Source organism: Accipiter gentilis, chromosome 9 (genome assembly GCF_929443795.1).
Source record: "Accipiter gentilis chromosome 9, bAccGen1.1, whole genome shotgun sequence".
Taxonomy (NCBI): Eukaryota; Metazoa; Chordata; class Aves; order Accipitriformes; family Accipitridae; genus Astur; species Astur gentilis.
Genome location: NC_064888.1, coordinates 1,470,790 through 1,494,397, shown reverse-complemented (window position 1 = coordinate 1,494,397; position 23,608 = coordinate 1,470,790). Strand labels below are relative to the sequence as shown.

At 54.7% G+C, this 23,608-nt stretch overlaps 2 protein-coding genes across 2 annotated transcripts; both read right to left on the bottom strand.

Annotated features, from left to right (window-relative positions):
* Nucleotides 1–4,816: 4,816 nt before the first annotated feature.
* LOC126042856 (RIMS-binding protein 3A-like) lies at nucleotides 4,817–6,892 on the bottom strand. Its single transcript, XM_049810590.1, has one exon. The coding sequence runs from the start codon at nucleotides 6,890–6,892 to the stop codon at nucleotides 4,817–4,819; it is 2,076 nt and encodes a 691-aa protein (XP_049666547.1).
* A 6,864-nt stretch (nucleotides 6,893–13,756) lies between these two features.
* On the bottom strand, nucleotides 13,757–20,504 carry LOC126042708 (guanylate-binding protein 1-like). The gene is made up of 11 exons (XM_049810268.1): nucleotides 20,403–20,504; nucleotides 18,914–19,125; nucleotides 18,695–18,822; nucleotides 18,146–18,255; nucleotides 17,629–17,831; nucleotides 17,269–17,511; nucleotides 16,681–16,961; nucleotides 15,903–16,115; nucleotides 15,675–15,777; nucleotides 15,351–15,544; nucleotides 13,757–15,199 (listed from the first exon to the last, which is right to left on the bottom strand). The coding sequence occupies exons 2-11, from the start codon at nucleotides 19,104–19,106 to the stop codon at nucleotides 15,014–15,016; spliced, it is 1,854 nt and encodes a 617-aa protein (XP_049666225.1). The 5' UTR covers nucleotides 19,107–19,125; nucleotides 20,403–20,504; the 3' UTR covers nucleotides 13,757–15,013.
* Between the last annotated feature and the right edge of the window lie 3,104 nt (nucleotides 20,505–23,608).

Below are 23,608 nucleotides of genomic sequence, written 5' to 3'. Positions count from 1 at the left end.
CCCCATGCACCCCACACAGCCAGAGGAGCTGGGATTCCTCTTGCTTCAATTCCGGGGGGGGACAAAAGCATTGCCTGCAGGTGAACCCCTGCTCCGATTCCCTGGTCTTTGTTCTGTGGGCACTCAGTTGCTCACCCACAGACACTTGCTGATGACTGAGGGGCCAGGGTTCATCCAAGATGTATGCAAGTGTTTGCAAGCTCTGGTGGAAAATCTCTGAGAATACCCACATCCTTCCCGAGCGTCAGCTGAAGTCCAGAGGGGGAATGGCGATATCCTTGGCCATCCTGCATGACACCGGACCAAGCCTCCAGTGCCACGCCAGGTGCCTAGAGTGCCAAATACAACTGCACTCAGCAGGCAAACACAGCCCAGGACCTCCAGGGGAGCCATGCCCTGGTGGAGCTGGTGTGCGGCAAGCAGCCTCCCAAAAGGGTCCGGTGGCTGTCTGCCTGCCATTCCCTGAACAGCAACACCATGCCACAGACGCAAGGTCCGTCCCTTGGTGGTGCCGCAGGACAAGGAGGTCACAGCAGGGTGCCCAGCCCTGTGCTTGTGTTCTCCGCTTTGGACCATTCTCCTCTCTCTGAACCTCTCCTCCCATGCCTGATGGTGTGCAGGAGGACGATGATGATGGTAATGTCCACAATCACAGTGGGGATGGACCAAAAGGTGTCCACCTGCAAAGACTTTCTCTGCAGCACCCTCTCCTTCCTGGATTTTGTCCTACAAGCCACCTGCAGAGCTTCTGCAGACTCACCAAACGCCTCTCTGGACACGGTGTCATTCCCTAGCCACGTTTCTCTGGCCTTGGAGACAGCAGGGCAGTCTGTGGGCAGCTCAGTTCCTTGTTGCATGAACATCTGTCAAACACTCTAGCGCGTGAAGCAGCGTGGGGTCCTGGGTCCCTGTTACCGTACCTGCCTGCGAGGAGTCTGTGCCCAGCCCTGGTGCCACGGCTGAGATGCTGCAGCCCAAACGTGCACAGGCGGGAGGAGCTGGAGCCTCACAGCACGGTGCAGGTTTTGGATGAAATGAGACGTGGTGGGACAGGTTGCTCACCTGGGGTGCTGCAAAAGAGGGATAGAGGCTCTGCAGAAGAGAGTGCCAGGGAAGGTGAGCATGGGGCTGGCCCTGTGTGAAGGGGCAGCTCAGATGTATGGAGCTCTTCCAGGATGGGTTAGCTTCTGTCACTGAGGATTAGAGGAAGCAGTAAGGGTGACATCGTGCTGGCAGTTCTGAACCTCTCCACGAGGGTGAGGAAGCAGGAGAAGTCTTCTGTCAGCAGCCCAAGGAAGGCTGCAGGTCAATGAGCCGGTTCCTGTTGGGAACTGTAATTGCCCTGGCATTCATGGACCGGGTCCAACAGGGTGCAAAGAGTCTGGAGGATCTCGGGACAACTTCTTCAGACAGCTCCTAGGTGGGTCAGCAAGGGCCCTGGGTGCTTCACCTGGCTCCACTACTGGCAAAAAGGAAGATGTGGTCAGGGATGTGATACTCAGTGTCATCCTTGGCTGTAGTGACCATGAAACGGTGGGGTCCCAGATGCCGGGGGGGTGAGGAGAGCAAGTGGCGGAGCCTTGGGCTCCAGAGGAGAAGACTTTTCCTTCGGCAGGGGACTGATACTGGTGGGGTGTCCCAGGCCCTTGTGCCTGAAGGCAGGAGTCTGGAGAAGAACAAGCAGCAGAGGATGGGGATCAAGTCAGGTGAAAGGCAGAACATTAAAGCAATTAAGTTTACTAAGAGTAATGGGTCTTATGACCATCAAGAAGAAAAAGAAATGTTTTTAGAGCATGTTACTGTTAGTGTCTTTAGTGAACGTAGAACTAAGGCAAAGTATGTGCTGGGTTGAGCCCAGGTAAAAGGCAGAACATTAAAGCAATTAAGTTTACTAAGAGTAGAGAAATGAGTCTTATGACCATCAAGAAGAAGGAGAAATGTTTTTAGAGCACGCTACTGTTAGTGTCTTTAGTGAAAGTAGAGCTACAGCAAATTATGTGGTGGGTTGAGCCCAGGTGGGAGCTAAGCCCGGCTCCCCAAAATGGGCAGGCAAAGCAAAATAAGGAACTGATGCTATCAGTTTTCCTTCCTTCCTCTGCTTTGCTGAGGGGACTGAAGAGCCTGGGTTTTCTTCTAGAGCCATAGGATGCTTTGGGTTGGAAGGGACCTTAAACAAGGCTAGAACACTGTGGCCTAGGCAGGCAAGAGGGGCGAGCCGTCCCTGGGTGGGCTCGAACCACCAACCTTTCGGTTAACAGCCGAACGCACTAACCGATTGCGCCACAGAGACTCCCAAAGGGAGCTCCCTGGGGCTTCCCAACGGCAGGCAGATGTTTGGCCATTGCCAGGGAAGCGGAGCTTCCTCACGCGTAATGGTGCCTTGGGAAGAGAAACACCACAACCCTCGATGCCCACCCTTCATCCTCATCTCCCTGAGCGACGGACCTCCCCTCCCACAGCATTCCTGCGAGCAGCCCTGTCCCATTCCCTGCCCGCTGCAGACCACCCACCTGCAATTAGCTCCTCCTGGAGCCTTGCACAAGTGCTTCGACCTCGAGAAGCACAAAGGGGCCTCAGGGAGGTTCTCCCCTCCACAGGATGTGCTTCATCAACTGGGGTTTCCATCATGTGCGCGTGCCTCACCCGGGGAGATGGGGAATGCCCTCTGCTGTGGCGTGGCTAGACAGTGCTCAACGTGCTCCATGAGCTGACCTGCCTCTCGTCCTCCCCTTCACTCCCCACACTTGGATGGACCTCAGGAAGCCTTTTGCTTCCTTCTAGGCTGGTTCATTCTTTCAATATCCGCAGTTCAGGAACTTGGCACCAAAGGCCTCGTTAACATGCAAAGTGCCACAAGAAGCCACATAATAGAATTCTAGAATCATAGAATAGTTTGGCTTGCAAGGGACCTTTCAAGTGTTGCCAGAAGTCGGCACTTCAGAAGCTCTCTAAGACTCAATTTTGGAGTTTTAGAAAGCAGGCATTCTTCATTGCATCGCTGGATGCACGGGGGATCGTTCCACCTATCGTGCATAGCAATTCTTTCAACAGTTGAGAATATATACAAAATGGCCATACATATTCGCGATTTTTCCTGGAAACAATTAACATATTCACCTGAATCCCAGGAACTCAGTAATATATGTAAATGTCCTTGGTGCAGGGGCACCCGAGATCTTTGGTGATCTTCAGGGGTCCTCTGGTGGTCTTTGATAGTCTTCCTCACTTGTCCACTAGATGACCCTTTTCCAGTGCTTCTGCGTGGTTGGACACTACACGTTTGATACAGCTTATGCTAAAGAATGTTCATTAGTATCTCTACTATCTACCTTTTCTTGATATACATTCTTTGGTCACAAACCACACTGACACTCTGCAGCCGTACCCAGGAGAAGGCAGCCATTGTGCCCTGTCCCTCTGACAATGTCCCCAGCCCGGGAAGATCTGAGAGGGGCCCCGCAGCTGGCAGCCCCCAGCCTCGGTGTCACCCACACGTCTCACCAAGCTGTCTCTCACAAAGCGCTGCCCACTTGCTGGGAGCTCCCTCCGTCCCAGGAGCCCGGCCCAGCTCAGGAGCAGAGGACCAGCCCAAGGCTTCCCTTTCTCTGCCTCTTCTGGGCTCCCTGGAGATGTCTCAGCTCCTGAAAGGCAGCGGAGTCACCCGTGGGGAATGGACTTTTTAGCTGACTGCACTAATCGCCAATTGTCCCTCTCTAAAGAGTGGAGAGAGAGCGATTCCAAAAGCATGGTTTGTCCTACCAGAGCGCAGATGTCCATGAGAGGTGTAGATGTTCCCCTCTGGGCACGGATATTCTTGGCCCATAACAAAAAAGGACACACAGGCAGTGACGGGGAGGTGTTGGTTAAACGCTCCGGCTGGGCAGGGATTCAGCCGAAGCAATGCAGACATCTCATCCCCAGCTGGAAGCCCGGGGGATGAAGCAGGATTCAGATCCCCCCATGCATCCCACAGACCCACAGTGTTAAGGGATGTCAAGACTGGCCACCGCTTCCAGGCACTGCAGCCAAGGACCCCTCCTACCATGCCGCTGGAGCCCAGACCAGCACCACCAGTACAGTCCTGCCTGGCTGCTGGAGCCCAGCCCGGTGCCTGGGGATCTGGAGTCTTTACCCAGGCTGAGGGATGCAGCTGCCACTTTTCCGCTTGCAGGTGCAACTTCTAGCGAAGCTGAGCACGCATCCCAGAGATGCACACGCACAGACACACCTGCGGAGAGGACACTGACACGGCCAGTCACCCAGACGAGGCGCTGCCGTCGACAGCACCCACATGGAGGACTCACGTAAAACACAGAGACAGCCATGTCCCCTCCTCCTCTCGGGCTGCCAGAGACAGGAGGTCACCAGTGCAGGCACACACACAACACACTGTGCGTTCACAAGCACACGCATGTTCATGGATCCCCAGAGTGCCGGCACAGCCTCTCTGCCCTGCCAGTACCCCTGCCCGGATTCCGGCCCTCTGGCCCACCCCACGAGTCGCCTACTTGCTGACTGGTCCGTCTTGGTGCTCCCTGCAAACGCGCAGCACTCACACGTTTGTGCTGCAGGAACCCCACAGCCACCCAGCACAGACCCTCTGCCCACCTGATATCCCAGCCAGGGCCCGGCTGCACTGGGACCCACGCCGGTAGCTGGCACCCAGTCCACCCACGCCAAGCCCCCCAGTAGCTGGCACATAGTCCTTTCCGTACACATCCACACAGGATAGAGAGTGAGATTGTGCAGAGAGATCATTAGGACAAGATTTAATAAGAACATATAAGAAGACAGGACAGACAGCATCTGTGTCCTGCTACCAGTCACTTGTCTCCGGACAGACTCCGGTGTCGTCAGGTTGTCCGTCATCTGAAACTTCTTCAACAAGATTAGAGGGGACGAAGCCTCTTGTGCCGTCGCTCAGCTCTCCCACGTACCAACCGTCTTCATCCACGTCCCCAAAGACGTACACGTATTGCCCAGCAACTAGAGGAAGCTCTAGTTCAGGCCGCTCGTTGGGACCACTGAAGGGATCGTAGCTGTATCGAGCTATGAATGCTCGCAGCTCCGCCGGTTGTTTTCTCCTAGCCGCCAGGAGGATGGACTCCTTGTCTGCAGCCCCGTTAGCCTGGCGCGGCCTGGAAATGATACGCTTGGATCTTTCTCTTTCCAGCCACCCAAGTTCCTGAAGTAGCTGCTGGTGTTGCTCGTTTAGCTTCTGATACCAAAGCAGCTGGGCTCGAAAGAGTTGCAGGGTTTCTTGGTGTTCCCCGTGTGCTTCTGCCTGAGCCCTCGGCAAACACTTGCCTTGCTCTTCTTTCCTCTGGAGCGCTAACTTTGTCTCCTCGAGTTCCTTCTCCAGCTGTTGACTCCTTTCTGCCATTTCTCTCACGGCTTCCAGTTTGCGCTCTGCCTCTTCCAGCTGGGTTTGAAGACAGACCTTCATTTGGATGGCAGCATCTCGCTCCGCTGCCACTCGCGCCAGTTGCCCTTTCAGGTCGGCATTTTCAGCTCGAACGTGTTCTGTCAAACCCATCTGCCCACGGAGGCGAGCATTTTCTTCAGCCAGGCGGGTGTTTTCACTTGTCACCTCCGAGAGCTGCACCTCTAACTCCTCGCCAGTTCGGCTGTGGGCGCTCCCATGACCAGAGGCCTCTTCACCTGCAGCCACTTGGGCCTGAAGCTCCTCAGCTGCCTTCTCGGAGAAGTCATGCTGCTTGTCTTGTGCCAGCAGAGCTCCAGCAGGCTCTGCCATTTCTCCACCCCTCTGCTGAGGAAGCGATGCCGTGCACAGTTCCTCAGTGGGGCTTTGGAGGGGCAGTGGCACTTGAGTATTGATCAGGCAATCAGTGGTGGCCTGCAGTTGCCTGGATCTTTCTGCCAGCCGCGAGGCGAGGGCAGCTAGGCGAGCACTTATCTGCTGCAGCCTCTCTGCCTCCTTGCGCGCTTCTGGAGAGCCTTCCTTTTTCAGGAGGCGGTTCTCCATCTCAAGGGCACTCTGTTGCCTCTCCAGGTCTTCTAGAAGGCGCCGCAGGCGGCTGTTCTGCTTCAGGAGCACCAGGTCTTGCCCCTCTGGCACCTGGAGCTGAGCATCTGCCACAGCCTTGCATGTTGTTTGCTGCCCAGCGCTGCGGCTTTCCGGCGGTCTTTCCCGGGGTGCCGCCGGGGCCTGGGGCCCTTCGCTGCCAGAGGAGCAGGAGCTCTGCGTCTCCTGATGGCCCTGGTGCCCAGGAGGGCCTTCGGGCTGGGCCGTGCAGGGGGAGGCAGGCAGCTCGCCCTCGAACCGCTGCAGGATGTGTTTGAGGAAGAGTCTCCTCTCCAGCTGCAGCTGGTTCTGGAGGTGGCGGATGCGGGCGGGCTGGTAGCCATCCGTCTCCCACTGGAGCTTGCTGAGGACGTCCTGGAGCTTGCTTCGGGCCTCCCTGCCGCTCTCGCTGGGCCTCACCATCTCCTCGGCCAGCTGCCGCTGCAGGTCCCGCGTCTGGTCAACGGCGGCCGTACATGCCTGCCGCAGCAGCTCCTGTCCCTCGCGGAGCTCAGCCTCCTTCCAGCGCAGCAGCTGGCGGGTCTCTGCCACCCGCTGCCGCTGGTTCAGCTCCTGCAGCCGCCGCACCTCCTGAGCCTGTCGCTGCTCCCACTCAGATTGGAGCCGCTCCGCCAGGAGCTGCCGCTCCCTCTCCAGGGCCGCCTTCAGCTCCCGGGTTTCGGCAGCGAAGCAGCGGCGCAGCTCTTGGGTGCGGAGCCGCTCTTCCTCCAGCTCAGCCTGTCGCGCTTCCCGCTCCCGCCTCTGCTCCTCCTTCTGCGCGAGGCTGCCGGGGGCTTGCGCCGGGCCCCGGCGGGGCAGGGGGTGGCTGCGCGCCACCGGCCCCCGGCCCGCAACGCCCCGCGCCATGGCGTCGGCCACCAAGCGCTGCTGCCAAAGGTCACCGACCTGCCAAAGGTTGCGTTCCCTGGGTCTGCGAGGGGCGGCAGCCCCCCGAGCCCGTTGCAGCTGCTGCCTCCCTTCCCTGCGCGGAAGCAAAGACGGCAACTGCCACGGCCCGGGTGGCCGGCGTGGCCTTATATACCCGTCCCGGTCCCCTGCTCACAATGAGGGGTGGGGCAGTATGGCCGCCTATGGCATGGCCCGGCCCCGAGCTCACAATGAGGGGTGGGGCAGTATGGCCGCCTATGGCATGTCCCGGCCCCCTGCTCACAAGGAGGGGTGCGGCATCTTACGTAACAACATACCAAAAGACAAAGATGTCTCCCGAGACGTGGGCAAGAGAACTCGACCAACTGACCTCTTCCGTAGAAGTGGGTTTGCTGCTAGAAGAAACCAGGCCAAACTGGCTGAAAGCGGCAAAGTGGCAGCAAAATTGTGCAAACTCGGCTAATGAACATGCATTAAGCATGCTTGCACGGGCGGGGTCGCATGTACAAACGCTCCAAAGCGAATGGTAACAGGCGATATCATGGCCAAAGCCAACAGTTTGTGTAAATTGTAAACAGGAACACGTGAGTAGTTTCAGGGTTGCGTATAAGGACTCAAGAGCTGTAACACGGGGTCCTCCTCACGCTCCCAGCCGAGAGGCACCTTCGTTGCCGGCAAGAAAAAGGGGTTACAACTCGTGTGCGCTTCTGCTGCCTTCTTTCCGGCACCGGCACACGAACTAGAAGAGAAGAAAAAAATGCAAACAAATCCACTTTGGGAACACCTCTGAAGTCCTAACCCTGCAGCAGAGAGCCTGGGAGCTCTGAGATCCCTCCCTCTGCTCTGCATTTTGGCCCTGGAGGTGAAATTACCCCCGTCAGAGGCGTTGTTTTGATGTTCTTTACAGCCTAAAGCACCTCACGGAGCAGGGGCTACACCGGGACACCTCAGGAGGGATCACGCTCCTCTGGAGCAAAAGCTTCGGTGTTCCTAGGAATCTCAGGAGGCACGGCATGCCGATAGCTCCCTTTGTTCAGGGAACTGGTCAAATGACCTGCCTCCACTTCCCTGATGGTGTCGGAGATGCCTGGCTCGTGTGCACACTCTGTGGATGCTGAAATGCGCTGAGCAACCTGCTCTGATGTCAGAGCTGACCCTGCTTGGAGGCCCAGGTTGCACTAGGGACCTCTGAAGCTCCCCTCCACCCTGAATTGTCCCATGAGGCTATGACTTAGATGCCATCTATTTTGAGAAGCAGGTACATGTTTAGATGTCTTCACTGTTCGAATATGGCGCTGGGGCACCTTGAATCACCTTCCTCCGCATGGCCCATGTGCACAGGACATCCTCTGGATCTTTGGAGACCTCATCATCATCTAGATCACTGTAGATGACTTCAGCACTGCTAACTCTCTCAGGTACTGGATGCCTTTTTCTGCAGTAGTCCACTTTCCTGAGGAGTTCACAAGACCTTCCTTGAATGGGTATCTTGCCCCCACACTTGAGAGGAGCTGTCTCCAGAAACTGCAAATTGCTGCCTCTTCCCCAATTCCTCTCTCAATTCCCCGGGTTCTAGCAAGGGATCCCAGCTGTTGGGCTTTCTTACCTTCCAGTTGCTGACTGTCAGCATCCCAGCATCGGAGCAGCCAGGCAGCAATCCGCTCACCCGGCTGGCAGCTGTAATCTTTTTGCATGTCTCCAAGTTCTGAGGAGGTCACGGACCGGGTAGTTTCCGCTCCCTGCCTAAATTCTTTATCGAAGGACTGGCTTCTTGATCCAACCTTTCCTCTTCTTCCTCTTCCTGTACTAATCGATGATATAGACCCATTGATCTCCTTGTCCACTGTTTCTTTCTCACTACTGGGGCAATTACTATAGTTGTTGTTGTTGTTGTTTGGGTCCCTATCTCAAGCATGGTGTCCTCAGATGCAGTTTGGGTCCCTGCATCAACCACAGTCCTCTGAGTACTGAACTGTGGCTCAATAGGCACAGGCCAGGCCCCAGCAGAGTGCGAGAAGCTGCTGGTTTTCACTGGGGTAGGCAAGGCACCTCTCTATCAGGTGGCACGTCAGTTTGCCAGGGTTGCTTGACTGTTCGGGTGTAAAGTCCCAGGTTACGAGAGATGATAACCATCCTAGGAACCTGCCCAACTCCTTCTACACACCCTGCCACCCAGGGACCGGCTGCTTGAGGGCACATTTCAGTACTGCCTCACCCAAAAGTTGTCTTCTCTTATACCAGGATGAGACCAGATTCCACAAAACCCATAATATACGATCAGTATTAATTAGTGGTATTGAACAGCTCACGTAAGGGTGAGCAAGGACCTCGGGAGCCTGCCCGGTAAAACCATTCACATCAATGCCAGGTAGGGAGAGGGAGATGTATTCCCTCATCTCCTTCACAAGATAGCTCCCCCAGCTCAGCAAGGCCACCAGTGCCAGGGTAAAACACATAGCCACTGTTTGTATTAGCACGTTCTCACGTTCCTTCATCCTCCCCACAAAATAGCTCCCCCGGCACAGCAAGGACCTTAATTCCAGGGCAAAGCATGTAGCCATTATTTGTATTACCATGTTCCCAAGCTCAGCAAAATAGAGATAAGCAAAGCAGCCAACAAACGCCCTGACCGGCACAGGAGCTTGCAGCTTAAAAACCACTATAGCTATAGCAAAATGCTTAATGCAAAACTGCCGTTGTCGTATCCTGTCCATGACGCCCAAAAGGACTGTGGTAGGCTGACCCTGGCTGGATGCCAGGTGCCCACCAAAGCCGCTCTATCCCGCCCCCTCCTCAGCTGGAGAGAGGAGAGAAAATATAATGAAAGGCTCGTGGGTCGAGATAAGGACAGTTTAATCAAGCAAAAGCAACGGTCGCCTGCAAAAGCAAAGGAAAACAAAAGATTTTATTCTCTATTTCCCATCAGCAGGCGATGTCTGGCCACTTCCCAGGAAGCAGGGCTTCAGCACTCATAGCGGTTGCTCCGGAAGACAAACGTAAAATAACAAATGCCCGCCCCTTCCATCTCCCTTTACTGAGCTTTTACAGATGAGCTGACCACATGGTATGGAATATTTGTGTTTGGTTAGTTTAGGTGAGCTGTCCTGGCTATGTCCGCTGCCAAGGTCTTGCCCAGCCCCAGCCTGCCATGGAGGGGGGGCAAAAATGTTGGAGGGACGGCCTTGATGCTGTGCCAGCACTGCTCAGCAGTAGCCAAAACACTGGTGTGTTATCAACCCCTTTCTAGCTACTGCTGCACAGCACTAGGAGGGCTGCTGTGGGGAGAATTAACTCCATCTCAGCCAGACCCAATGATGATCAAGAGGCTGGAGCACCTCTCCTATGAGGATAGGCTGGGACTGGGACAGTTGGGGTTGTTCAGCCTGGAGAAGGCTCTGGGAGACCTTATAGAGGCCTTCCAGTACTTCAAGGGGGCCTACAGGAAAGATGGGGAGGGACTCTTTATCAGGGAGTGTAGTGATAGGATATGGGGTAATGGTTTTAAACTGAAAGAGGGTAGATTTAGTTTAGATATTAGGAAAAACATCTTTGCTATGAGATTGGTGAGGCACTGGAACAGGTTGCCCAGAGGGGTTGTGGATGCCCCCTCCCTGGCAGTGTTCAAGGCCAGGTTGGATGGGGCTTTGAGCAACCTGGTCTAGTGGAAGGTGTCCCTGTCCGTGGCGGGGGGGTTGGAACGAGGTGACCTTTAAGGTCCCTTCCAACTTAAACCATTCTATGATTCTCTGACTCCTTGACCAAACTAGCGGTAGTTTCGTTCAGGCTCCGATGGAGGTAAAGGTCTAAGCCATAACCGGGCCAAGAACTTTTTTAGCTCCAATCTGTTCTCTGAAACCCCCCAAAGAAATAGTGACACAGTGAGTATCGATACATATGAGCTTGGAACACCGATCATGCAATTAACACATGAACAGCGAGCGGCTTTGCCAAGACTCTTTTATCAAGGAACAAAGAAAATTGTGGGCACAAGGAGTCCCATGCATACTTTTTCCATCGCATGTAATTTGACTACAAGACAGCCACTTTATTCATAGAATTATAGAATCATTTAGGTTGGAAAAGACCCTTAAGTTCATCAAGTCCAACCATAAACCTAACACTACCAATTCCACCACTAACCGTGTCCCCAGGTGCCACATCTACACATCTTTTAAGTACCTCCAGGGATGGTGACTCCACCCCTTCCCTGGGCAGCCTGTTCCAGTGCCCAACAACCCTTAGGGTGAAGGAATTGTTCCCAATATCCCATCTAAACCTCCCAGGGTGCAACTTGAGGCCGTTTCCTCTCGTCCTGTCACCTGGGAGAACAGCCCGACCCCCACCTCACCACAACCTCCTTTCAGATAGCTGTAGAGAGCGAGGAAGTCTCCCCTCGGTCTCCTTTTCTCCAGGCTAAACCACCCCAGTTCCCTCAGCCCCTTCTCTTGTTCTCCAGACCCTTCACGAGCTTCATTGCTCTTCTCTGGACACGCTCTAGCACCTCAATGTCTTTCTTGTAGTGAGGGGCCCAAAACTGAACACGGTATTCAAGATGAGGCCTCACCAGTGCCGAGTGCAGGGGGGCAATCCCTTCCTTAGTCCTGCTGGCCACACGATTTCTGATACAAGCCAGGATGCCGTTGGCCTTCTTGGCCACCTGGGCACACTGCCGGCTCGTATTGAGGCAGCTGTTGACCAACACCTCCAGGTCCTTTTCTGCTGGGCAGCTTTCCGGCCACTCTTCCCCAAGCCTGTGGCGCTGCGTGGGGTTGTTGTGACTCAAGCGCAGGACCCGGTACGACAGCCTGAGTGAGCCACCCTTGAGCTCTCCCTGCTGCTGAGCAGCTGGCTGCGTGGCAGCGCTCCCCCCTTGAGCTGGGACGCCTCTCAAGGTTGCTCCTCGAGGCAGAGACCTCTTACCAGCTGCAGATCTTTGGTAAGTGACCGATGTTGCGCATAATCTCGTGTTATAGTGCACTAAGGTTTCGTATTGGTGACTTTGATTTTGTCCTGGTAGTTCTGAATCACTGTTACATTCTTTTTGCAGTAGGTAATAGAGTGAACCTTGCCATTGAACTTTGATAAGTTGCACTTTTACAACAGCATATTTCAATAAAACCCACTTTTGCTGATACCTTTGGTGGTGATTCTTTAAGCGGTCTAAATCGCCCGCCCACGACAAATTGGCGTGGTGGTCAGGATTCTAAATCTTATCTGATCAGGGCCACCAAGACAGTCAGGGGACTGATGCTTATAAAGCACAAGAAGAGGCTGAGTGAAGTGGGTTTGCTCAGTCTTAGAAGGCAAAAGGCAGACCTCAATGCCATCTTCACTTAGTGGAAGGTGCAGAGAGGCGGCACGTGGAGCAGCACAGATGTAGACAGAGGCAGAGAGCCTTTACTCTTCTCCATGTGATTTGGAGCAAACTTTGCTGTCTCAGTGAGCTTCATCTCACCTGCCTCAAACCACCACAGCACCACTGGCCCACCTCTGCTGCCTTTCCGGATATTGGAGGTGCTTATGCTCGGGAAGAAGGCAAACAAGGCTGAGAGGAACCATGTTCATTTGCCTACGCTGGGGCGAAGCAGGACCTTGTGCCTCTCCCTTGCAGGAGCAAGGAATCCTAACCAGGAGGACATATCAGTAGCTCAGCTCACCAGAGGTCCCCCCAAAACAGGCCTCTTTTTGCCTCAGGGAGGCATTTTGGTGCCCTCTCATTTTGGAAGGCAGAGCCTGAAGACACCTCAAGTCATACCACATACCAGATCTCCGTGGTTTGGAGGAAATTCCTGCCTGCTGGCCCCAGGGGCGAGGGTGTGTGGAGGAGAGCACTGCTAATGCAGGTCAACAGTTGGCTGAAGAAATGATGTTGGCAACGCGGTTTGGGGCTCTATGACCATGGGACCCGGTATGCAGATCAGCGTCTGCCTGGGAGAGACAGGATCCACCTCACCAAAGGGGCAGAGGAATCTTTGCTGATTGAATGGCTGACCTTGTAAGGGGGGCTTTAAACTAAGGATGAGAGGGAGGGAGTATCCAGCAGTGCTGTGAGGGAGTGACAGACAGGGTCAATGAGCAAAGGGCAGGGGGTGATGTGATGGGAAGGGATCACAAAATCAACAAAACAGACCTTAAGCAGGTCACTTCCAGCACGTGCGTGAAAGCAAGGCAGTGCCAGCATGGCACCACGATGGAAACATCCCCAAACCCTCTCCAGGAACTCAGCATGCTGGGGTACTTCTCTAAAGTGTCTGTACATTAACGCACGTGGTATGGGGAATAGACACGAGGAGTTAGAGCTCTGTGTGCAGCTGCAGGGCTACGATCTTGTTGGGATCACGGAGACGTGGTGGGATGGCTCCCAGGTCTAGAGTCTTGCGATGGAGGGACACAGGCTCTTATGGCGTGGGGGCTCAGGAGGGAAAGCAGCACCAGCACAACGGTACGTGGAGGAACCGAGCTTGGGCTTTATCCTCAGGAGGTTCCCCAGCACCTTGCCGGGTGAGGAGGAGCTGTGCTCTGCAGACCTCCCCTGCAGGGGTGGAGTGCCCACACGTCAGGAAAGTCATTTCAGGAGCTAGTGCCACTGCAGTGACTGCCTTTGGACCAGCCCCTCTGTCCGTAAAGAACTCAAAAACCTCCACACCTTCACACTGCTGGAACGGTTGGTGTTCCTGCTTCTTCTCATGGTGCTGCTGAAGATTTAATTCCCTGTAGGGAAGAGGGAAACCCCTTTGTCCACGAGTGTCATGGGTTAATCCTGTTAGACAGCTACGCCCCACACATCTTGGGGGATGGAGGAGAGAATGGGAAGGCTACAAGTGAAACAACTCATAGGTTGAGATAAAGACAGTTTAATAGGTAAAACGGAAGCCGGGTGCACAAGCAAAACAAAACAAGGAATTCATTCACCGCTCCCCATGGGCAGGCAGGTGTTCAGCCATCTCCAGGAAAGCAGGGCTCCAGCACGCGTAACAGTTACTTGGCAAGACAAACACCATTGCTCCTAATGTGTGTCCCCCCACTTCCTCCTTCTTCCCCCAGCTTTTATTGCTTGAGCACAGTGTCATATGGCCTGGGATATTGCTTTGGTCCGTCGGGGTCAGCTGTGTCACTTCCCAACTTCTTGCCCACCCCCCAGCCTACTCGCCGGTGGGTGAGAAACAAAAAAGGTCTTGATGCTGGGCAGGCACTGTTCAGCAACAGCTAAAACAGGGGGGTGTTATCAACACTGCTTTGGTCACAGATCCGAAACACAGAACCACACCAGCTGCTATGAAGACAATTAACTCTATCCCAGCCAAAGCCAGTGCAACGGGACACACACCTCCCATGAACCCTCTACAGCCATCTCCTGCTCTATCACCCCACGGGCACTTGGGGATCTCTTGGTCTGAAGGAAGGAAAGGGGGAGCAGCGTGGAGATGGGGTGAGGGAGCAGAGAGCAGAACAGCCCTGCGGGGAGAACTTCCTCACGGACGGCTTCAAAGTGAGAAGAGCCTTGCTAAGGACCAGGGTGGGAGTAGCTACATAGCAGAGGATGGCTTTCATCCACTGCTCCCTGGGTCATGGGCTCACTCCTTCTGGGTGACTCTGCCCAGGACTGATGCCAAGCAAACCAGGCAGCGCTCACCACATGGATTCCTGGTTTACTCACAACTTCCATGCTACTTCATGCTGCTGCAGTAAGTGTGACCCCAGGACATGAGCTCAAAGCTCTCTCGGGCACGTTTCCCATAGCCCTGGTGAGGAGGTCTCTAGAAGAGGTGGGTTAGATCTCCCAATGACATGTTCTGAGCATGGCAAAATGCTCCCAGACCCGCCTGCTGGCATTATGGCCTTTCTGTGCCCCAAGCCACCCTGGCTTTAGATGTTTCCCGTGCCTTCAGATGAAGCGAGAGACCAGGTGCTCTGGGAGGGAAGAGGAGGATTTCTCCTGGAGGAGACACACATGAAAGCACTAGGTGGTGCAGGACAAGTGAACGTGGAGGCCACTTTCATGCTCTGTGGCAAGCATCTTCCAGGAAGGGCTTTCAAAATTTCACAGAATTGTATGTGGGGGCACTGCACACCTCTCTTACTTTGTTACTAGAGGGGTTATTAAACTCTTAGTATTCCAAAGCGAATTACGACAAATGCCAAGCCTAACAGTATCGATATCATTATGCTGATCCAGGCTGGCAACTCGTTCCTGTTGTTCTCATATTCCTGCTGCAGTCTAGAGGTTACCATGTGCAGGTGGGTGGCTTTATCATGGAAGCCATCTTTGAGCAACACAGCCTCCTCCTGTGAAGACAGTCAGGTTGTCGGCAAGGGCACGGTGTGTGCAGGGGGAGGGCCACAGAGACAAGAAGCAATGGGAGGGATCCAGCTGGGACCCCTTTGCCATTCCTGCCTGCTAGCCACATCTCGGCACCTGCACCCTCCCACTTGGTACCTTTGATTTATGTCTGATCATCTTCTGTTGCTCCTCCAGCTGCTTCTCACAGTAATTCCCCAGCTTCTTTCTCAGCCGAAGCACATGGTTTTTCAAGCTGCTGAACTGGTCCTCCAACTTCTGTCTCTCTTCAGCCTCCTTCTGCCTCTGGACCGCCCTCTCCTGCTCAGCTCTCTCATGCTGCTCTTGCTTACCTGGTGACAGAGAAAGAGAGATGTTGCAAGGGCAGGAGCTGAGCCCACAAGACCCCAAGGAGTCCTGTTGTCCTCCTCCATCAAGCTTGGCCCTCCACAGGCAGTGGCGTTTCTCCAGCCCAGAAGGTACTTTTTAGCTCCTTGTCCTTCTCCGTCAGGGAGCGGTCTGTGTTGAGGATGCTTTCGGCCAGAGTCTTTCTGCTCTGGAGGAACTCCTGCAGGACAGCATCAGCCTGTAGAACCACAGGTAGAAGAGGAGTCAAGGGGAGACACAGCATCTGCGGGGAAATGGTTTCTTGGGGGAAGGGGATGGGACACGGAGCCTCTCCCCTTGAAGAGGAGCTGCTCTCGTCCCTACCTTCACCCCCTTGCCAGGCAGTTCCCAATATTTCTCCACCAGTGCCTGCTGGTCTCCTTTGAACAGCTGGTAGCCCCCTGACACATTGTAGACACCATCACTGATTCGTTTCTCCATGTCTTGGGAGAGGTCCCTGAGAGCAGCCTTGCACTTGTCATAGGACGCTTGCTCGTTGTCCTTGCAGAACTTTGCCTTGACTGCCTCTACCTGGCTCTGTCCGGGAAGATGCAGAGGGAAGGCATCAGCCCAGGCTGAGCTGCACCCACCTTTCTCGTGCTAGGCAAAAATCAAGCCAGGTCAACATGGGAATTGGGATCTCCAGTCTGCGGGGTAATCAGCTGGGAGGTGACGGGTGGGGAGGGCAGTCCATGCCCATGGACATCTCTGGGCCAAGGTGCACAGGAGCAGAGAGCATGCCAGGGACCACAGGCTCCACAAAACACAGGGACAAGAACTGGTCAGCAGGACAGGGGAAGTGCGGAAGGCTACAGGCTTCCAGCCAGGGCAGAGACACCTCTGGGCTGCAGCGAGAGAGGGGCAGGGCTGAGCTTCGTCCCCATTGCAGCACAGCTTCTGAACCTAGGGAGAAGGAGTAGTGCAGCAGGGACAACTGCCAGTCTGCAGAGTGTGAGAGCAGGCGTTGGGACTGAGCCGGCTCTGGAGAGGGCACAGCACTGTCCTCTGGCAGGAGGCAGGGCGACCCCGGTACCCCAGGACCAAAAGCTAAGGGGCTGATGGTGTCCCTGGGGGAATCCTGGCTGGGCTGGGGAGCACCTACTATGAGATCTGCCTGGAAACGGCAGATGTCATCCTTGAACGCCCGTGCCATGAACAGCTCCAGCGCCTCCTGCTCGCACTGGCTGTGCAGCTCCAGCAGCTCCTGAACATTCTCTGTCGGCAGCTTTGCCCGCTGCGCCATCAGATCCTGGTACAACGTCGCAGCCTCTTTCACTGCTGCTGCATTCTCAATCTCTGCCAGGGCGAGCACCGCACTCTCCAGGCACGGCACTGCCCCGCTCTGGATGGTCTCCACGTAGGTCGTTGCCAGTTTCCCCAGCTCTGCCAAGGAGGACCAAGGATGAGAGATCTGCAGCCTGAACAAAACGCAGGCTCCCATTCGGCCCTGGGTCCTGCCATATCCCTGCTGCCTCCCTGCCAGAGTCTTCCTGAACATCTTTTCCTAATTGTTTCCCACCCCACCTGCAGCATCCAGAAGCTTCAAAGCCAGCGGCAGGGACAGCAGCCAGCAGAAAATCTCTCCCTTTCCCCACCTGCATCATTTGACTCTGCATCTGCTCCTTCCCCAGACACAGTCCCAGGAGCTGCTGGCCATCCAACCCTCTGGGCAGGGTTTGGATAAACTCACGGTTTCCTGTTAGGATGTGGCCACCGGGGACGGTCTTAGGTGGAGACTTTTCCCAGACGTAGCTGCAGAATTTCTCCACCTGCTGCTGGAATTCAGGATTGATCTCATCATCCTGAAGATCCTCCAAGCAGACCAGGTCCTTCCTGCTGGCCGGCTGGTCAAAAGCAAAGCACTTGCGATCTGGAAAGAACTGGCGGATGCATTCCCGGGGCTGGTTGTAGCGTTGGGTCTCCTGGCTGCTACCTGTGGGGTAAGAGGACACGGAGCAAGTTGACCGGGCTTGGGCTGTTGTTGACTTACACTGAAATGCTCCTGTGTCTGGGGCTGGACATCTCCAGCAGCACAGCACCATTCCCTTACCAGCCTTTAACTTCAGTGCCTCCTCCAAGTATTCGTCCTCAGAGATTTCCTTCCCATCCACCTGAAGCTGCAGTGTGAAATCCCGGACAGCCCAGATGAAAGTCGGGAAGAAGAGGACAAATTTTTCTGAATCGTGCAGTTCATCTTCACTCTCCTTGGGTCCTGCTTTCAACTTGACGTGGTCAGTCAGCTTCACCACATAGCTAGGGAGCAGGCTAAGGAAACAGGGACCTCAGCTCTCAACGCAGGGGCATCGCCATCCTGCGACCCCTCAGCACTTCATGGGGAAGAGAGGAGACTCTGCAGGACAGAGAACAGCCGGCAACCGCCAGAAGGAGGAGGGAGAAAACCCCTCAGCCCCGAGGTCCACAACGTGGGACTCCCCAGGACTCAAAGCACATCGCTGGGCACCACCAGAAGGTTCTGCAGCTGTCTGAGGAACTGCGATTTGTCAACCCCTAACCCACCACACAGGGGGAGGAGGGCATCCCTGGTGCTGCTGTCCCACCAAGGATACTGCAGCTGGTCCATGGCCATCTGGTCAATGGTGCCTCTGCTGTTGTAGATCAGGGTGCTGGAGAGCAGTATGGTTAGCACAAAGATCCATGTGTCGTTCCTGGTGTCGCCCTGGAACAACAACCCTCGGCTCTTATCAACAAGACCCCCTAAGGATGAGCAAAGCCCCAGCTCCCCAGACCCTGAATGCCCCTAACCAACAGGCCATGGCAAGACCAATTTTTGGAGAGACCCACCCCCATGCCACCCCCATGTCTTTCTGTAGCTGGCCTTATCCTCAACTCTTTACTCTCAGGGTCCCACAGACCTCTACCAAAGTGCTCCCTGAGGTCCTCCTTCCCGTTTGCTGCTCTTTTCCAGAGAAGCAGAGGAATTTGGCACATTGTCTACCCCGACCTCCTTCCCCATGGCCTCTGGCTCTTCCCAGCACACAGGCTGAAGGCCACCATAGGTGGTGGGGACACCTTGACTCTGGTCACCACGGCTGGGCCCTCAAGAGCTTCCACAAAGTGCTGGAAATGCACAAAGGGAGCTCCCATTTCTTCCACACCTTCTCCACGTCGCCCAGCCCTTCAGTGTCCAGCAGCACCAGAGTGTGTCCAGGCCGGCAGGGGTGAGGTACACACCACATCCAGATACCTTTGGTGTGGGACTGCACGGTGGAGCCCAGGGAGAAACCTGTGGGGAGGACACAAGGGTCTCAACGGTGTTAAATACAGAGTAGGAAAACCCAGGTACCTTGGCCACCCAGGGCTGGGACCTCCCTCACCTCTCCTCTGACCAGCCAGCCTGTTCATGAGGTAGGACTTGCCGGTGCGGTACAGCCCGGTGATGGCCACCACCACCACGGGCTGGGTGATCTTTGACAGCACCTGCAGAGCCTCCGGCCGGACCACCAGCCCCCTCGCCGGGGTGTTCTCAATGAGGCAGACAGGCACCGGCATGTGGGTTTCAGACGCCATTGCCGACAGCAAACGCAGCCTGCGAAGGAGATGGCGAGGCGGGCTGGTTAACAAGGTGGGGGCACCCCACAGTCCAAACAGGGACAGTTATTATCATTCTACTTCATTTTTCCAAGCGAATCATGCCTTGCACCCAATTCCTTCCGCCACGCTTCCTCTTTTTGCCCCTCCCAAGTGATGCTGTGAAGACAACAGTGACACTTGGAAGAGGTGCACAACCCCTCCCCGTTTGCCCCACAACAGAAATAGCTCAATTTCTGAAAGCCCGGTGGGATAGTGGGAGTACTCTGCATTATGTCCCGAACACCAATTTAAAGTTTGCTGAATGCTTAATTGTGCAAAAACGGGTGCCGGACATAGCAATGGCCTCAGGCGGGGCTCTAGGGCAGGAGGGATGACTGACGAGTGACACAGGCACTGAGGGAAGGGTAGGTTCGGGGGGGAAATGGAAGCTGAGGGGAGCTGCTTATGAATGTCTTCATTGATTTCTGATGCCTGACCTCATCACACCCCCTCTCACCCCCCTCTGTGCCTCTCACAGGCACATGCTTGGTGCTTGCCCTTGCCAGGCCCCCATCTCGCCTTTCCTCCTCCGTGCGTTGGTGGGTGACCCCCTCCACACACTCCAGTGCTCAGCCCCCGCCTGTCCTTGCCTTTCGCCCGGATGGTGAGACTGCCAGTGGCAGGGGGGCTTTCACCCAGTCCAGACCCTTCCCTTGCGCAGCCCCAGACATCACCCAGCCCCTGCCAGGTACCAGTAAACCCACGGACGTGGCGGCAGCACAATGGCTCATCCCGTGCCCAGACCCAGAAGCTGCCCCACTGCAGCCTCCCGGACACCCCGGGACTTGCTCCGGCAACGGCGAGCTCCGCGGACACTGCCCACTTCTGGGCCTTGAACCCTCTCTGAGGACCTCGCAAGCCCCAACCTCTTCCAGGAAGATCAAGGGGATCGCCTCTCGGGGACAAGAGGCTGCCCCTCATGTCACAGGTACCCCCAGCACAGCAGGGAGGAGAGGAGAGCTTAGTGCACGGGGTCCAAGCTTCGGCGAGTCTTAACTTGCATGCAAAGCCTGGGGGGGCTGAACACAGGCTCCCAGCCACCCATTCCCCTTGCTCCGTCCCAGAGCCTGAGCAGACCTTTGGACCTCTTCCTCCTCCTACCTGGTGGGATCCCTGTCACTTACTGGGCTCCCTCTTGTTTGCTGGGGTCAGACGGCAGGAGTCACTCCGCAGCCCCAGTGTCCAGGGCTGCTTGCACGGGGTGGGGAGGAGGGATTAGGGGAAGGGACTCACCGTTGTCTTCTTCTCCTGCCTTGGGCTGCAACAGCTTTGCTGCAGTCTGGGTCCTGCCCTGCCTTTTCCCCTGTGTATATGGCCAGCCCTCTCCTCCCATTCTGGGAAATGGGCGAGTCAGAGACCGAAAGCGAAAGTCAGGTACTGGGAGGGAGGAGGAAAACCCCAGCCATAGAGCTGACCTTGGCCAGCAGCTAGGCAGTAAAGCTGGAGGAGGTGAGATACAGAGGGTTTAATAAGTGAAAGAACAAGAACGAAAAACAAGCAATGCAAAAGCAAACACTCACCACCTCCCAGCTGCCCGGCCAGTTTCAGAGTTACACCCAGCCTGGGAGATATCTTCTCACCCCTTCTTCTCTGATCCCGCTTTTTACTGCTGAGCATGATGTTATCTAGTGTGGAGGGGTGGTGAGACACTGCAACGAGTTGCCCAGAGGAGTTGTGGATGCCCCACAGAAGTTGTGGATGGCCCATCACTGGAAGTGTTCAACGCCAGGTTAGATGAGGCTTTGAGCAACCTGACCGAATGCAAGATGTCCCTGCTCACGGCCTTTGTTCTCGTCCTTGTAGATAATTTCGCTTAAACTGGCCATATGGTTCTACACCACTAATGAAAACCTAGATAATAAGAGCACTAACAAGCACTCATGTATCAAAACATGTAAAAGACCATACACTGCAGAGAATCACTTGAGGAGGGTCAAATAGCGGACAAGTGAGGAAGACTATAGAAGACCACCAGAGGACTCATGAGGACCACCAGAGACCTCCAATGCACCTGCGTAAAGGACATTTGCATATGCTAATATTTTCCCAGAAAACTAATGAATATGTATAACATTTCTCAGAAATCTAATGAATCTCTATGTAGAACATGTACTTAACCGGCACAATGAGACCCGATCCCCTGTGCATCCAGCGCTGCCAATAAAGAATACCTACTTAATAGTTAATCAAACTATTGTGTTAGTTTCTTTGAATCAGCGGGTCCCTCACCTCCCCATCCCTCCCACCCCAACATGACCCCCACATCCCCCTGTCCCCCACTGGAGCACCAACTGACGTGCTTCCTCTACTCTTCCACCCACAGACATGTCCCCTACAGCAGCTCTCTCACACGCGCCCCGACACTCTGGCCATGGCCCCTGCTGCTCTCCCACATGGGCGTCCCCCCCAAATACTTCTCCCCCTGTCTCTCATGGACATGCCACCACCCCCATGAGCCTCTCACCTGAGGGCCTGCCAAGAAACACCCCGGTCAGCCCCTAAACCCCTCTGCCCCGGTACTGGTTTTGGCTGGGATAGAGTTAATCTTCCTCACAGTAGTTGGTATGAGACTATGTTTTGGATTTGGGCTGGAAACAGCATTGTCAATGCTGAGACATTTTCGTTATTCCTGAGCAGTGCTTACACAGAGCCAAGGCCTTTTCTGCTTCTCACACCACCCCACCAGCAAGTAGGCTGCTGGGGGGGGCACAAGAAGTTGGGATAAGACAGGTGGCTTTCAGAGCCACCTCCACATTTGATTTTCCACCTGTAACCGGTGCCACTGACCTCCTGCTTCAGCAGCGCCCAGGGGTGGGCAACCTGTTGGTCCTTCCATCCATGGGCTCTTCAGTGATGGCCCTCAGTGAGGACCGCTAATGCCCTCAGAAACCTGGATGTTTGCTTTTGACTTCTCTAGAGGCTTCTTCAAACTTTCAGTATCTGCAGTTCAGGAGCTTGGCACCAGAGGGCTCATTAACACACACAACACCCTAACAAGCCAAGTCTCTGGGCGTAATTTCCCTTAATTCCTCAGTTCTTCTTTGGTTGATCAGAGAGATTTCAGGAGTGCAGCCAAAGTGAAAACATTTCAATAGTAACTACAACTAAGAAAGGCTTTCTCTGTTTTCCAGCTTTCTTCATTTTTGTACTTACAGATTAAGTGATGTCAGCGATCTCCACTTGAGAGTGATCCTAAGCATCTCCTAATGGAGCCTGAATGTGTAGGGAAATCAGTAACCTTCATGTCAGACACTCCATGGGCAGTCTGCGTCCCTGCTCCCCAACCCCACCGTTTCTCTCATCAGCTACCTGGCTGAACCAGACAATCCCTGCCAGATACATGAAGCTTTTTGGGAAAGCCTTGGCATCAGAGAAGAGAAGGGAAGAGAAGGGAAGAGAAGGGAAGAGAAGGGAAGGGAAGAGAAGAGAAGAGAAGAGAAGAGAAGAGAAGAGAAGAGAAGAGAAGAGAAGAGAAGAGAAGAGAAGAGAAGAGAAGAGAAGAGAAGAGAAGAGAAGAGAGAAGAGAAAAGAGAAGAGAAAAGAGAAGAGAAAAGAGAAGAGAAAAGAGAAGAGAAAAGAGAAGAGAAAAGAGGAGACTATTTCAGTTGGAAGGGACCTACAATGATTGTCTAGTCCAACTGCCTGACTGATTTAGGGCTGACCAAGTTAAAGCATGTTATTAAGGGCATTGTCCAAATGCCTCTTATACTCTGACAGGCTTGGGGCAATGACTACCTCTCTAGGAAGCCCTATTCCAGTGCTTGACCATCCTCTTGGTAAAGAAACACTTCCTAATGTCCAGTCTAAACCTCCCCTGGTGCAGCTTTGAATCATTCCCACGCACCGCATCACGGGATACTAGGGAGAAGAGGTCAGCACCTCCCTCTCCACTTCCCCTCCTCTGGAAGCTGTAGAGAGCGATGACATCGCCCCTCAGCCTCCTTGTCTCCAAACTAGACCAGCCCAAAGTCCTTAGCCACTCCTCATAGGACATTCCTTCCAGCCCTTTCATCAGCTTTGCTGCCCTCCTGTGGACACACTCAAGGACTTTCACATCGTTCCTAAATTGTGGGGCCCAGAACTGCACAAAGTATTCAAAGTGAGGCCACACCAACGCTGAATACAGCGGGATCGTCACCTCTTTTGACCAGACCAGCTGGTTATGCTGGGTTTGATGCACCCCAGGATGGGGTTTGCCCTCTTGGCTGCCAGGGCACGCTGCTGGCTCATACTGAGCCTGCTGTCGACCAGCACCCCCAGAGCCTTTTCTGCAGGGCTAGTCTCCAGCCACCCCTCTCCCATGGCACTACAGGTCTGTCTTTAGCCAATAAATAGAGTAACTGCTCTGAATTTCATTAGCCCATGTGGGGATGTTGATGAGACAACTGTCATTATAGTCAAAGGAGATCTAGAAAACCCGTAGCTGATGGTGAAGACAG

What these genes read in the sequence shown, in the direction of transcription:
- LOC126042856 (XM_049810590.1), bottom strand. Translation starts at nt 6,892, where the DNA reads ATGGCGCGGGGCGTTGCGGGCCGGGGGCCGGTGGCGCGCAGCCACCCC.
- LOC126042708 (XM_049810268.1), bottom strand. Translation starts at nt 19,106, where the DNA reads ATGGCGTCTGAAACCCACATGCCGGTGCCTGTCTGCCTCATTGAGAAC. An exon ending in GGCTGGGCGACGTGGAGAAG is followed by an intron (nt 18,256 to 18,694) that starts GTGTGGAAGAAA and finishes TTGTTGTTCCAG; the next exon opens with GGCGACACCAGGAACGACAC. An exon ending in ATGGCCATGGACCAGCTGCA is followed by an intron (nt 17,832 to 18,145) that starts GTATCCTTGGTG and finishes CCTGCTCCCTAG; the next exon opens with CTATGTGGTGAAGCTGACTG.